Source organism: Schistocerca cancellata, chromosome 1 (assembly GCF_023864275.1).
Source record: "Schistocerca cancellata isolate TAMUIC-IGC-003103 chromosome 1, iqSchCanc2.1, whole genome shotgun sequence".
NCBI lineage: Eukaryota > Metazoa > Arthropoda > Insecta > Orthoptera > Acrididae > Schistocerca > Schistocerca cancellata.
The window spans coordinates 681,360,043-681,376,909 of NC_064626.1; the positions used below are offsets into that span (position 1 = coordinate 681,360,043).

At 38.5% G+C, this 16,867-nt stretch overlaps 1 protein-coding gene across 1 annotated transcript in view; it reads left to right on the top strand.

Annotated features, from left to right (window-relative positions):
- LOC126184164 (28S ribosomal protein S5, mitochondrial) overlaps positions 1–16,867 on the top strand; it is a 104,122-nt gene that overhangs the window by 38,819 nt on the left and 48,436 nt on the right. The window contains exon 7 of the mRNA XM_049926536.1: positions 13,067–13,266. Coding sequence (XP_049782493.1) covers positions 13,067–13,266 — 200 coding nt within the window. The remainder of the gene's footprint in view (positions 1–13,066; positions 13,267–16,867) is intronic.

Genomic DNA, 16,867 nt, shown 5'->3' on the forward strand with positions numbered 1-16,867 from the left:
TGTGGGTAGCAGAGCTGTGTGATGTGGCAGACCATTTGAGTATGCACACTGCACCGGGGGGGGCAACCGTGCCACTGTGAGAGCACTTTGTGCGCACAGCTGAGTGTGAACAAGCTAATGTATGTAGTGCAGGTGGAACACACACATGTCCAAAGTTATTTCACACTTATGCGGCGTTCGTGACACAGCAGTGGTACACTGTTATCGGGAGGCCAGTCGTAAGTGGTACAACATGTGTGTGTGGGATATAAGTGTAAAACTGTGCTGTGCAACGGTTGGCCATGTAAGGATAAAACACAGTTTTGAACCATTGTAACACATTCTACTTTCATGGCCACAAATAGTATACAGACCTAAAGGATTGTGAAATGAATGTACATGTTAAGTTATATGTGCACAGAAGTGTGTACTTCAGAGGAGGGATACTACGTACGAATAGGACATAGACATTAATTTACATCATCCTGGATGTTTTTACAACGATTTTGAGCTAGCATCTCGATATTTGGTGTGAAATTACTGGTCATTAGATGCACTGCACCAGTCAGATAAACATCAGTAAAACTACTCCTAAGCTTCGATTTTGTCTGTTTCATTATGAAGAAAATGCTTTTTCATGAGTATGTTGCTCCCAAAAAACTATACGCACAAGCAGCTGTGAGAATTGACTGAAAAGTAATGCCTCCACCTTCGTAACTCTTCAACAGTTGGCAGCATTGGTATGCGGCAGGTACATCTACATCTACATTTATACTCCGCAAGCCACCCAACGCTGTGTGGCGGAGGGCACTTTATGTGCCACTGTCATTACCTCCCTTTCCTGTTCCAGTCGCGTATGGTTCGCGGGAAGAACGACTGTCTGAAAGCCTCCGTGCACGCTCTAATCTCTCTAATTTTACATACGTGATCTCCTCGGGAGATATAAGTAGGGGGAAGCAATATATTCGATACCTCATCCAGAAACGCACCCTCTCGAAACCTGGCGGGCAAACTACACCGTGATGCAGAGCGCCTCTCTTGCAGAGTCTGCCACTTGAGTTTGTTAAACATCTCCGCGCTGATAACCTCGCTGTCGTGTGCCCTAAAACACTAATAATCATCATCATCCGTAACGCTATCACGGTTACCAAATAACCCTGTGACGAAACGCGCCGCTCTTCTTTGGATCTTCTCTATCTCCTCTGTCAACCCGATCTGGTACGGATCCCACACTGATGAGCAATACTCAAGTATAGGTCGAACGAGTGTTTTGTAAGCCACCTCCTTTGTTGATGGACTACATACATACTGGCTTGTTCTGTAGTATCTTCTCTACAGCTCCTTTTGGTGAGAAGTCATAGCATTGAATGGTTTTGTTGTTACAGTGTGAAGTATGGAACCCTGCACAGTCAGTCAGTCAGTCAGTCAGTCAGTCAGTCAATGCGATTTAAGCAACGTGCAGTCCTTGAGTTCTTGACAGCAGAAGATGTCACCTCAAAGGAGATTCATCAGAGAAAGAAAGCAGTTTATGGTGATTGTGTTGATGTGAGTACTGTGCATCATTGGGTGAGTAAGTTTAAAGATATTGAGGTGGGAACATCTGACCCGCATGACAAACAGTGTGTTGGACGTCCTGTGACAGCAACCACAAAGTTTCACAAGCAAAATGTTGACAGATTGATTCAGGACTATTGTCATATCACTCAGAGAGTAACTGCAAGCATTATCGGCATTTCATAAAAATGTGTGGGTCACATGTGCTTGGCTATCAGAAGATCTGTGCACGATGGGTACTCCCGATGCTGACTCCTTAAATGAAAGTGCACAGACTTGAAATTTGCCAGCAACTCCTCCCGCATTATGAGAATGAAGGTGACGCCTTTCTCCATTCAATTGTGACAGGAGACGAAACGTAGGTATTCCATTACGACCCAGAGACGAAACATCAGTCTATGGAATATCGACACACGGACTCGCTCCAGAAAAAGAAATTCAAGACGCAGCCCTCAGCTGGAAAAAGCATGGCCACAGTGTTCTGGGACACAGTTAGTGTTATCCATGTCGATTTCCTGGATCGTGGAACATCAATAAATTCAGAGCACTATATCACAATGTGGCGAACTCTGAACCGATGGCTAACGAGGGTCCGAAAGGAAAAGGGAAATGTTTTCCTGCTGCACAACAGTGCCAAACCACACACTTTCCATGCCGCTACAGCAGAACTTCAGAGGCTGAATCTCACCACCGTACGGCATCCTCCATGCAGTCTATATTTAGCACCGTCTGCATTCCGTCTGTTTCCGATAATGAAAGATGATCTGCGGGGACATAATTATGCTTCTGATGAAGATGTTGAGAGAACTGTGAGACCGTGGTTGCGGAAACAGAGTGTCGACTTATTCCATGACGGCTTCAGAAAACATGTTCATTGTTGGTAGAAATAAATCCAATTGGCTGGTGATTTTGTGGAAAAGTGAATATTGGTGATTAAAGACCACATTTTAAGGATTATTTCTGCGTTTGATTTATAAAAATATTCCCATACAAACCCTTTTAACGAAGGTGAAGGCATTACTTTTCATTCAATCCTTGTATTTTAAATAACAATGGAAACTGTCCATGTGGGAAATATTTTTAGAAGCTTTCCAAGGTTTCTGCAGTGTGAAACCTCTCCTTCAACACACGATTGCATTGAAAGTCAATGAGTTCAACTGAATTTCAGAAGGCACATTTTCAACGTTAAATGCAAAAGGAGTCACAAAAGGGTTGACATCGCATTCCAGTTGATTTAAATCCTCAAATCTACTATCAAAAATGCTTCCAAGGGACTGTAGCACCATTACAAACCCATCAAAATGTTCTTTGAGCCTCTCCTGTTCCAAATTGTTTTCACTAACAACTAGTGCAATGGTCAGGAAGTGTACACTTGGCATTTTGGACAGTTGCTTTGCCCACAAAAGCAGTTTTCTCTTGAATGCCAATACAGTGTCAAACACTTCACTAATTACCTTATTTCTACCTTGCAAAGCTACATTCAAGCTATTCAGATGCTTGGTTACATCAGTTAAAAATGAAAGGTCTAAAATCCACTATGGTTCGTCCGATTCTTTCATCGGTTTTCCTTTTGCATCCATGAATAATGATATATCTTTACGTAAATTAAAAAAAAAAAAAAAACTACTCAACCAGTGTACTTCACAAAAATATGTATTATCGCCGTATTCACACTCGAGATTTGCCAGGAACGATTTGTCTGTGTCCGAAACCGTGCGATCTGAGAATTTTAACTGTTTTTGTAACCATGTACATGACACCAACTACTGGGGCACATTTTGCTAGCAAATTAATACGGTGAAGCATGCAATGTATTGCTGGCAGTTCCTGCCTGACACCAACGGCTTTCAACTCTTTTCATATCAAAGCAATGACACCAGAACACTCATTGCAGAATCCCCATCTGTTGCAATTGATGAAAATTTTGCCCAACATAGCTCGTATTTCTCTATTATATCTTTTACACACGAAAATATATCATTGGCCGTTGTTGTATAATGCACCGGCACTAAATCGAGGAATTCCTCAATCACATTAAACTGAGCATCAACTCTTCGCAAAAAGACTGCAAGTTGAACATCATCACATATATCAGTGCTTTCATCCAATGCTAATGAAAAGAAAACCAAATCTTTGATCCTGATTCTCAATTGAGCTTCCACATTGTGCGCCATTTCTTCAATGCTCCTGCAAACCATTCCCCGTGAAACAGGAATGGTTTCAAATACAGAAAGACTTGCTGGGCACAAAATTGTTGAAGCAACAACAAAACAGTCTTTCACAAATTCTCCATTGCTGAAGGTCATGCTGTTTTAGCTATTTTAAGAGCTGCATGATAGGTTACTGTCATTGCTGCATTGTTGTGGATGATGAGGTTTTCGTCCTGTAAATACATACAGGAGAAGGTAAAATTGACGGAAAATGCACGTAACATATTATTAATAACAGTAATAATGTGAATCAATGTCATAATTATCTGTACATATACGTACACCTTTCTCCTTTTTCTGCTTCAGTTCAATAAGTTTGGCTTTTCTTTCTTCATTATTCAAAACGTCTATATCCTTCTCATGAAGCAGTTGGTAGTGTCACATCACAGTGTATTTCTTCTGTGAAGACAATGTTACATTTAAAATCAAACACTGAGGTCTGCTTTGCGTTCCAACAAAAAAATACTCTTCTTCCCACTGTGGATTAACAAGTATGGGTTCAAAAGACTGTAGTTTCAATGATTTTTAACTCCTCCTCAGCCATTTTCCACCCAATTGTTCTGTTTCTTCACAAACACTGAACGCGATGTCTACACAGACAATATAAACGACAAGAAGTAAATAGACCGAGTGCCTCCGCACGGTGCAGTGACATGAATGGCTAGGCGAGTAGATGGTGGGGGTACTGCGGGCTGGCAGAGTGGGGGAGAGCTGCGGGCAGGCCTTGTGGGCATCTGTGAGCACCTGCACTTGCGAAACGATATTTTCCCATCCCTGCAGTAGAGACTCCATGATGCTATCTTTGGATCCTCCATTCTTCAAATGTGTTGACTGTTCTAAAAGTCAGTTTTAAAAGTTATAATTGTGAGAAATGATTGTATGATACATAGAAGCATGTCAGAGAAACTAGCATTGCTCAGCTTGTGGATGAGGTCATTGTGCCCGGGTTTTGTGGGAGAGAATTGTCTGGCGCTGGCAACATAGCAATCCTGGAAATACACTCTACACTGTAGTTGTATTAAGCTTGATAAGGGCTATCTGTTTCTGCTTACGTTAACTGTTTGTCCCTAGCTACCTACATTTGGAACCTTTGTGGATACTTAAAACAAAAACACTCACTGCAAGTTTGGTGAGTTATTGAAAAGTGCTATCACCTGACTTAACAATATAACATGAAATCAGTTCTCTTGAATGCACCCCAGATTAAGTCAGAATAGAATATTGTAACAGGACACGTGTTAATGGTTGGTACCTGCATATAATTGTCAGAAAAGAAGAAAGGACTTTTGAAAAAGTGTCACCTAGCTTTTTTCATAAAGTCTGATACAGTAAACCTCGACACCTACAGCTATGACAACCCCCTCCCGCTTGTCAATCACCCTGTTTAGGACAGGGCATCATGTGGTCTTCTTTATCTTGTTGAAAGATAACCTCATTGAGATCTCAAAGATAGGGTACAGCCACTAGTCCTGGCAAATCAGAATTTCAAAAGTTGCTGTCTAGATTATTGATAAAGAAAACCATAGATTATTGTACTCAATGGCACTCAATGTCTGTACACCAGCTGCTGGACCCTTATGACATTGACGAATGCAATTCAGCAACAGTTATTCTCCACAGAGCCTCATATTCTTGAGGGGGGAAAAAACCTGGTTTCAGAAAGCACCTAGAATCCAGCCCACATTAGTCTATTGATTATTCGTATGACTTTGAAACGCATCCCTGTCAGTTTTTGAACATTTTTGAACACATTCTAAGTTGATTCGTAAGCTGATTTTTGAATGCATGCATAGTGTACATGTCTCTGTCGGGAATCCTCGTCGCATCTAGAAACAAACTTTCCTACACACAAAAGGAGCTATACGAGCTGAGCAGAGTTAAGGCCGAATGGATGAATGCCAACCGCTGTCTGATTGTGTGGTTGATTAGGTTTGTGAATGATGAGCGTTGTTATAATTACTAGCGAAATCCATAGATTCGGACTACAGGAGTGGAAATAACCGAATAACAGGTAAGAAAGATTATGTATTACTTTCTCGGTGTATCCAAGAAAATGAAATTTTAACAGAAAAGTTTTGACCAGATAGCTATACTAGTAAGGGCCAGTTGTACAGTCCACAGCTAGCAGCCACTTTAAGTTCTATTCTGGAAGAAGCGCGGAAAACACGTTGTAAGAACTTGTAACAACGCCCAACCGGAGAATAATCGCAGGGTAACTAAACTGGTGATTCTGGCAGAGTTAGTGAAGTTAATCTGTGAAATAGTTATAGAATTGGCTGGCCGGAGTGGCCGAGCAGTTCTGGGCGCTACTGTCTGGAACCGTGCAGGTTCGAATCCGGGCGTGGATGCGTGTGGCGCCCTTAGGTTAGTTAGGTTTAAGTAGTTGTAAGTTATAGGGGACTGATGACCTCAAATGTTAAGTCCCATAGTGCTCAGCCATTTGAACCATTTTTGAGTTACAGAATTAGTGATAACAAGACTGTTTGCTAGAACGAGGAAGGAGAAGAAATGGAGACATAACACAAATTATGGAACAATATGACAATTCCAAGTCTGTATTAAAATTTCATATTACTACTTTTCGATCTCATGCTTGAGAAAGTGGAGCATATGAATAAAGTGTGAAACTATTTCCTAACGCAAAGCTTTTTGCTTGTAGTAGGCCTAATAGGCGTTTGATATTGGTACTTTGTGAATTATATTCTGTCGTTACAAAAAAGACCGTTTGTGCCAAAACAGTCTCGTTTATTTGATGTGTGTACAATTGTTGTATTAGAAAGGCCTATTTTGCTTTATCTAGCAGACAGTGACAAAATAGACGTAATCTGATTGGGAAACCACACCAGTCTTGGATCCTATTTGTATTAGCAGCTTTCTCAATATTAGACAACGACATTTCGATTTTTCATGTAGCAAAACGTTTGATGAACTTTGATGTAATAGATTCTTTCGCAGAAAGGAAAGCATGCTATATAAATCCGTAGCAAGATTAGAGAGAAAAAAATTCTAGGAGCTAAGGATTGAGGAAATGGATATTGTCTTGCTTGTCTCATGTCTTTACTGGGTTTATGTATGCTTTAATTAATTTTATGTCACACAAAGCAGCAAGTTGTTAGCTGACAGGGAATAAAGAATGCAAATTTTCTGAAGAGTTCGCTCTTTTTTTAAGGGGGGGGACCAGGATGTCGAACCGGCTGACTGTAAGCAGGAGAGACACCACAGGACATTTTAATTTCCACTGTCCAGAATATGGTTTGATGGCATCCATTAAAAAATATACACGTTTCTGTTCCACAGTGTGAAATACAGTGACGTGCGATAGAAGAATGCTGTGTGAGGAGGCGAGGCACTGCACTTCGGCACACTTACGACCAAATAATGTCTTACATTTCCGTGAACACATATGTTTCATGCATCAGACTCTTCAGAAAGATGTGCACTACGGAATGAACATATTTTTGAAAATTCAATTTTTAAAATTTTTGAAGTCCTTTCTCAAATGCTCAAGGGAGTGGCGGGGTATTGCCCCGATTCGGAAATATCGTAGATCCGCGGCTGATGTGCAGAGCAGTCTGTGTTATAGTAAGGAAGTGGGTAGTCACCAAGTGACCCGTGTTTACACTTACTGATATTGCTGTTTCCTCTCCGTTTACTACTCTCACGTCAAATGAAAACAAAACAGATTTCTGGGGCCGGGTGCTGTCAAGTGAATTAAAATACAATCACATAATTGCAGAAGGCTAAAATGTGTTAATAGTTGCAGAACAAGGAAGTTATTTTTGTCGGTTTGCTAAAGAAATTTTCTTTTGTTAATCTTTTCCACTGAGGCAGACAATATATTTGAAAAAAGTGTTTTAATTCCACACACTGTTTGCTGCATTTCAAGTGCACATTTTCAACTTCTAGCACTTATGGTATTATGCCATAATAAAGAACCAAGCATGAGATAACACAGTACTGGTACTCCAAGAAAATTTACATCCCGAAAACCACATTGAAAAGCTTAATATCAGGTCGTGGCCTACTTCGCTCGGAATCTGGACATAAGAAAGTGCACATCTTAGTATGGGTCACAAAATTCTGATGCCCTTGGAGTATCTTCTGATGTCTTGTTTTTTTTATGACATAATGTAAGATCCTTTAATGTTTTACTCGTAGTAACATAGCGGCTCCGTACGAATCGTAGCTATGCAAGTGCGGTGATGACTGTCATCTGGCGCTCTGTAGCAACTGCAGAAATGAACCTATTTCTAACAGGTCATGGGAAGATATTCCGAATGTTCATTTGAAAAGTGTTCTTCCGCTACTTTATGTGCAGTCTCAAGTTTGGATCGCACCTTATCGTCAATCTCTACGGTCTTAAGCTCTATCCACTCAGAGAGATCTTCTTCGAACTTTTTGCTTTGACCTAATAGGTAATTATTTATCTTCTTAGCTGAGTTAGTCTCTATTTCACTTAAACGATCTGTAATATTACAAGTGTTACCATCAAAGTAAATTTCCTTTTACACAAGTTGAACTATGTGCGAGAATGTATGATGAATTTCTTAAATCAGTGTTTGACTCTCATTTAAAAATCAACTCTTTGCTGACAAGCCGATTAGTGAATTTCGATCCCAGAAGATCAGACATTTATGTTGTTATTAAAAATTTTACTGGCACATTTATGTGATATATCTTAAATTTTAATACGCGCATAAAAAACCAACATTATATGTGAAAATTTAGCTTCTCTTGCAGCGTATTAATCTTATAGACCAAAATTATTTGTGAAAGCTTTGTGTAACGACAGTATTTATATTAATTTAAACCATAAACTTTTTCTGTTTGTGTGTTCGCGCTACTTAACAGTGATGTTGCTATTGACTGGCTACATCATGTGTCCTAAGCTCTTAATACCCGCCGTCATCGGCTGGCGAGATCACATGACATGAGCTATAATTGGCTTACAAAAACATATCGCAATCTTGATTTCAATGCTTCGGAAAGTAACATGCGGTATTTGGTGGAATTCGAATTTATACTAATACGAAAATATGCAGCGTACGTGTTGCTGAACGTCGAAGATTTTTCCAAAACGTGTTTTTTTTTTTTTTTTTTTTTTTTTTTTTTCCTCCTCAGTGTTTCATTTTCTAAAGCGCCGGGAAATTCTACACCTGCGTATAAAACCATAATCATTCAAAGGACTGATAGGTTACACAGTTCCGAGATCTGAGGAAAAATATACTGTCGGTTAACAGGGAAAAAGTATGTTTTCACCTGGGAGAAAGTGTATTTTTAACCAAATCCAGGAATTTTTTTTCCTTGTCTGTGTATACACCCTGTCCTCCTCAATTCTTTTGTAGCACACATGCTACATCCAAAATTTCTTTTCTAGCTCAGGGAATATCTCAACTTACTGTGCATAAGTGCAGCACATACTGCACACCATGAACTTGTCTTCATTTCTGCATGTTCGCAGTAGGTGGCAGTGTCTGGTTAAAGGGAGCTGTTTACCAGAATGTTGGCATGTCTTTGAGAAATAAAGGAAATTTCTATTTGTTTTTCATAATTTTGGACAAGAATGTGTTTAGCACGTGCTGTAATATGCTAGTACACCCTACACTATTAAAAAACTGATTATTTCATGACAACAGTACAACAGTATATTTCTTTTCACTGGTGCATTGGGACTACAATTGGCAACAACTTGTATTTTCATATTCAGTTATCATTGTTAGCATAGTGTCTGGGTGTTTAATGCTGAATTTTCTGAGTGTTGGACATATTTCAGTTATAAGAGGCACTAGACCATTGCGTACAACTCGATGCCTATATATCCGCATTGGAGTTGCACTGGGTTGAATATACACTACAGCAGTGCTCTCGTACAATCGTACAAAAACTTTTTTTGATCATCCCCCCCCCCCCCCCCCTCTTATATTTTCTAACATGGGAAGTATTCACTTTGAACATGTTCTAAAATTTTGGTGAATTTCTCCAATTTTTTAAATTTACTGTTTTACCCTTATTTTGTACCAGCTGCAAGTGCATTTATAAATAACTGTTTCAGAAGGTGGCACCTTTGTTTGCAGGGAACAAATTTTACACACTCAGATTTCCCTGTGTGAAGTTTTTATTGCCTTCTCAGAAAGTATGTGTCCAAGGCTGAAAGTATCAAATCTTAAATGTGGAGTCACTGTCTTCAGCAATAAAAGATACCATTCCTTGAGTCTTGTGTTCATTACTAATTTGAGTAGTTTCTGTAATATTTTGACTATGCTACTGTTTTAGCATGGTAGCAATACTCTACTTTTATCTGCACCCTAATGGAACAGCAAACAGAAAAGGTGACTCAATTTTATTTCATAGTTCTAGCAATCATTTTTCCTCCCAGGATAGTTCAGTGTATCCAGTATACTGGTTTAGTGATTAAATTGATGAGTGGCTCATACTGTCAGAGGATGCATGACATCAGGATGCCCAGCAAAACGTGTGGTTCAGCACAGTTGTCATATCATCCTACACCGTTGATTTTCCATTATACTCTCCTGCCCTCAGCAGAAATGCTCAAAGATTTGTTCTTCAATGATTGCCTCCAGTCTTGGATACTCCTATAAAACAAAAATACACTACTAAACGATGCAAGCACAATGGGTGAGGACTTACCTCTAATACAGAAACTAATTAAGGAATCTGATTTTTTTTTTAAGCAGCCAGCGTTACTCAAACAATTTACTCATGAATGGGATTTATTACTTATAAAGTACTTACTAAACATGTGTAAATGATCAACTAGATTTGTGTGAATGCATGATAAGTACAGTACTGTCACATGCATTTTGCGGATTATATGAGAAGGAAAGGATAACATCAGCAAGATGAAGGTTTGAATTGTTTTAATTAACTTGTAGCTATAAAAAGTAATGTAATTCAAAAGGAGAGAAAGGAAGTTGGAAACAGCTCATTGGTTAGATATGTAATGGGTGTATATCACAAATGTGATTAACTTAATCAAATAAAATATCAAGTTGTGCGATTTTTAGGGCCCTGTCATCTTGACGTGCCACCATGAAACACAAGTAAAGTAGTTACCCGCTGCTCTTACAGCTTACTGTTATTCCATATCCCAGTGCTTCAAGTACATAGTAATTTTAAAAAAATCCATTGTGCATAATTGTCTTCTCTTACAGTACAGTCTTTCATTTCTGGCATGATGTGTGTAACTTTCCATATCATTAAACAATGGAAAATCTAGGATGGAATGTAACAATATTATGAGAAGGAAAATTGCTACTCACCATACAGCGGTGATGCTAAGTGGCAGATAGGCACAACAAAAAGACTGTCACAAATTAGCTTTCGGCCAGCATTGCATTCACAAGACTGTAGTCGTGTGTGTGTGTGTGTGTGTGTGTGTGTGTGTGTGTGTGTGTGTGTGTGTGTGTTTTTCTTCTATTTTTGAGGAATGTCATGCTGGGCGAAAGCTAATCTGTGACAGTCTTTTTATTGTAACTATCTGCGGCCCAGTATTTCCATATTATTATTATTGTTTCTTTCTTTTCTCAGACGATATGTCTGGTCAAAAATGGAAAGTGACGCGGACCTTGATCAAGTGTGACTTCCTTTTAACTGTACGGTATATGTTATATTGCATTTAGGAACTTTCGAGAGGTTGTACATGTATCAATAATTACGGATTTCTGTAGTTGTATATATAGGTTTGGATGTAGCTGTATTGCATTGATGTACTGGTGGATATTGTGTGGTATGACTCCTGTAGTTGATAGTATAATTGGTATAATGTCAACTTTGTCCTGGTGCCACATGTCCTTGACTTCCTCAGCCACTTGGATGTATTTTTCAATTTTTTCTCCTGTTTTCTTTTGTATATTTGTTGTATTGGGTATGGATATTTCAATTAGTTGTGTTAATTTCTTATTTTTATTGGTGAGTATGATGTCAGGTTTGTTATGTGGTGTTCTTTTATCTGTTATAATGGTTCTGTTCCAGTATAATTTGTATTCATCATTCTCCAGTACATTCTGTGGTGCATACTTGTATGTGGGAACGTGTTGTTTTATAAGTTTATGTTGTAAGGCAAGCAGTTGATGTATTATTTTTGCTACATTGTCATGTCTTCTGGGGTATTCTGTATTTGCTAGTATTGTACATCCGCTTATGATGTGATCTACTGTTTCTATTTGTTGTTTGCAAAGTCTGCATTTATCTGTTGTGGTATTGGGATCTCTAATAATATGCTTGCTTTAATATCTGGTGTTTATTGTTTGATCCTGTATTGCAATCATGAATCCTTCCATCTCACTGTATATATTGCCTTTTCTTAGCCATGTGTTGGATGCGTCTTGATCGATGTGTGGCTGTGTTAGATGATACGGGTGCTTGCCATGTAGTGTTTTCTTTTTCCAATTTACTTTCTTTGTATCTGTTGATGTTATGTGATCTAGAGGGTTGTAGAAGTGGTTATGAAATTGCAGTGGTGTAGCCGATGTATTTATATGCGTGATTGCTTTGTGTATTTTGCTAGTTTCTGCTCGTTCTAGAAAGAATTTTCTTAAATTGTCTACCTGTCCATAATGTAGGTTTTTTATGTCGATAAATCCCCTTCCTCCTTCCTTTCTGCTTAATGTGAATCTTTCTGTTGCTGAATGTATGTGATGTATTCTATATTTGTGGCATTGTGATCGTGTAAGTGTATTGAGTGCTTCTAGGTCTGTGTTACTCCATTTCACTACTCCAAATGAGTAGGTCAATATTGGTATAGCATAAGTATTTATAGCTTTTGTCTTGTTTCTTGCTGTCAATTCTGTTTTCAGTATTTTTGTTAGTCTTTGTCTATATTTTTCTTTTAATTCTTCTTTAATATTTGTATTATGTATTCCTATTTTTGTCTGTATCCTAGATATTTATAGGCATCTGTTTTTTCCATCGCTTCTATGCAGTCGCAGTGGTTATCCAATATGTAATCTTCTTGTTTAGTGTTTTTTCCCTTGACTATGCTATTTTTCTTACATTTGTCTGTTCCAAAAGCCATATTTATATCATTGCTGAATACTTCTGTTATCTTTAGTAATTGGTTGAGTTGTTGATTTGTTGCTGCCAGTAGTTTTAGATCATCCATGTATAGCAAATTCTAAGGCTATTGTTATTATTATTATTATTATTATTATTATTAAAAGTAGCTAGACGTGTGTATTTTGTGCCAAAGTATTTTGTGATTAATCTGAGTTCCCAACTTAAAAACATAAATAAGACTACACCTTTGTATGCCTTAGAATTAAATGGAATTATTTTATTTATGATTTGTTTTATCTTATCTACAGTGTTCCATGATTTCTTTAGTCAGTTTGGGAAAACAAAACTCTTTGTTAGCAAGAGACCTGAAGGGTATGGCCTTGTATGCCATCGAGGCATACGTACAATATGTCAGGTTCTGGGCATTAGAGACCTTTATGCTAAAGTTGAAGGCTCTACAAATCTTAGCCATATTGTAAAGGCATTTTTCATAGGACTAATGCAGCAGGTAAGACAATATTTACTTATCAGTTCTTATCTAATATATGTATAAAATTTTGTCAGTGCTTGGGCAGTGTCAGATTTGAGTTGAAACTTGAGCTTTTACCGCATGATTAATATACGTTCAAGATATGTGAGATGATGTCTTCACCTTGCTTACACATTCTCGGTCACACATTCCTAGCTCAGGTCACTCCACATTTGTTGAAAGATAAGCAAGCAGAGAGTAAGAATGAGATACCTGTGTTTTTCGTCTGCATCAGTACAGAGGTCGATTAGAAAAGCTGGGGCCATGGCTGTAGCCATGGACATCGGCAAGAGGAGTGAGGGGGAGGGGGGGGGGGGGCAACTCACCTATATAAAAACTAAAAACTGCTAGTTTTAGAACCGTATTCCCCCTCCCAACTTCCGTCTTCCGTTAAAATATCTGCAGACACCCATGGCCATAACTGTATCTGTGTTAATGTGAATGATAGCAGATATGTACTGTTCATTCATATTATTTTGTTTGTAGTGATCACCAGTTCATACTACATGACTCCACAATCCATCCATCCTGATCCCTTCCCAAAGAAAGTCTTTTAGACAGTTGTGTCATGAGTGTGGTTATCAGTATTTCGTTGCCCATTGTTATAACTGAGCAGTGAAGAAATCATAAGTCTTCCAAGAAGTGTATCGGTGATCATTACTATCACCAAAAGATACCATTTGATGTCTGGATACAGAACTCATGCAGATAGTAGAACTTATTCAGATATTGTCCCTAGTTTACATGTATGTGAAGCCAATTTGGCTGATTCTTAATATTGGAGTAACTGGTTCCAACTATGAAGGAAACACACTGGACTCGCATTCGGGAGGACGACGGTTCAATCCCGTCTCCGGCCATCCTGATTTAGGTTTTCCGTGATTTCCCTAAATCGTTTCAGGCAAATGCCGGGATGGTTCCTTTGAAAGGGCACGGCCGATTTCCTTCCCAATCCTTCCCTAACCCGAGCTTGCGCTCCGTCTCTAATGACCTCGTTGTCGACGGGACGTTAAACACTAACCACCACCACCATGAAGGAAACACAAGATGATGATGATGATTTAAAACGCAATTACGTGTAGAATTTTCAGCAACTGAAAACATGCAGAAGAGGATAGGCAAAGTAGGCAGTAAAGCAACTAAATGTAAAATGAACTTGACCTCTTCTTTGATCCTTAAAGTTCATATTTTTTTCAGCAGACCATTTTGTGCTGTTTGTGTTGTTGTTTTTAACGAACTGGGGAAGCAACAATTTTAGGAACCTGGAACAAGTGTGGAAAAATAACTGTGGCAAAAACTCCAAATTCGTGATGAGAAACTCAAATTTGTTACTTGTGATGCCACATATTGACAAGCCAAAACATATGATGAAATTTAGCAGTACCTTACACAGTGAGAAAACACTTAAAAAATTGATAGGGAACAACAGCATTCAAATCTTGTACCAAGAATTTAACAAACTTTTGTAAACCATATTGAGCAAATCGAGCCACACACACTTAAACTCAGTGAAAAGGACACAATAAAGCTAAGTTGTTTGAAGCTAGACAAGGGGCACTAGACATAAGTTTGAATGAACTGCATGGGGAACATGGCCATATAGTTAGCTTGGCCTGTTACTAGACATTTTGAAGCCATACAGATAGCTGCTCGCTTGGTAGAACTAAGGATAATTCAGATTATTCACATGCTAGAGTACTGCACTTTTGAAGCCTACATTAGAGTTAGCTGTTAGAGCATGCACCAAAGTGTTTCACATGTGGATTGGAAGGACATGTTACATGGGATTACAAAAACAGAAGCATGAAGCTTAGAGTAGAAATCCTCATAGAGTTCATTATGAGAGGTATTCATAATATTTATTCAGTTATGTCAAGGCAAGATATGTCATAATACATTACAATAAAGTATGGGTGGAAATGAAACATGTAAAACTGATGATTCTTGGGTATTCATCTGTATCAGAACTTGAATATAAATCACATTTTATAGATCTTCTAAAAAGTTTCATTTCAGTATCATTTGCTGTTAGTAGAATTGCCGATTTTAATGATAAATTTTCTGGGTCCCTTCTAATATAGGCACAAAATATTCATTGCACTTTCAAACATGCTCTTGGACAATGTGACACAGTGGTATGACACTACATTTAGGAGGACAACAGTTCAAATCCCTGTCCAGCTATCAAGATATAGGCTGTCTATGATTTTACTAAATTGCTTAAGGTGAATGCTGCGACGGCTCTTTCCCAGTGTGAGCTTGTTGTGCTCCATCTGTAGTGACCTCATTGTGATTGGAAAATCAAACCCAAATCTTCCTTCCTACCTTCAAACTGTATCTATTAAGCTCATCCATTAAATATTGTGTGTGTGTGTGTGTGTGTGTGTGTGTGTTTTCATCCTTTAGCTATTTAGGTTTTACCGCAACAGAAGCAAACAACACAGTATCATCAGCGAAACAAGTATTATTTATATATGTCCCATCAACAGGTATCTCCTTTTATGTTTCCTGGTTTAGGGCTCTGAATCTTGTTGTGTGACTCGTCTTTCGTGAATTTGCCGCTATCCTAATGCAGTCTGATAGAAGCTGTAGCATTGCTGTGCATGTTTATCACTGTAGTAACATATATAGAATCAATACTTTGTTTCTGAAGAGCACTTAGTTAAGATATTGTGAACCACTATCTTTCTCAAGATCTGTTAATCCCAACAGAGGGATAATTCAGATTTATTACTCTTTCTATAACTTTGTTGTGACTTGCAAGTAGCTCATTTGTGCTGTGTGTGCCTCTTAAGCCAGCTCGTTCCATTGCTTGATTAAAAACCAATGTTTTTTCGAAGTGGTTGGTGGTAATCTTGGTGAATATTTGGTACATTAGAGAGAGGAAGCTGAGGAGTCTACAGTTTCTTTTGTGTCTCGTCTCTCTGTTTTTCTGTGAAGTAGAAGACTTGTAGCATCGTTCCAGTTTCTTCAAAATTTGATACTGTCACAGACAGGCCTTATCACTGTCATTTCCTGGCATCTATAATTTTTAACGCCTCTGAGGGATTTACACGCCTTATTTGGCATCATTTCCAAAAGTCATTATTTCCACTATTAACTACCTTCATGTTTTAATCTTTACAGTACTATGCAAAGATCAAAAGGGTTCCTCAGATGCATGTATTTTGGTTTATTTTTTTCACACACATTATTTTCAGTAGTTTCTCTAGTTAACTTTTTTGTATCTTCTAATTTCCTTTCAAAATGATTAATAGAAAATCTCATATAAAGATGTGAAACAAATACTAACAAAGAGATAGAGGGGCTGGCCAGTACTTACCTCAGCTCAGTACAGCCGATAGATACACATAAAACACAACCGAAAATTTACGTTCCTAGCTTTCGGAACAAATGTTCCTTCATCGGGGAGGAGAGAGGGGAAAGAAAGGGAAGAAGGGAAAGGAGATTCAGTTACTCACAACCCAGGTTATGAAGCAACAGGGAAAGGAAAATAGGGAGGGTAGCAAGGATGGAGGCATGGTTGTCAGGGGGCTTCCCTCTGACAACCATGCCTCCATCCTTGCTACCCTCCCTATTT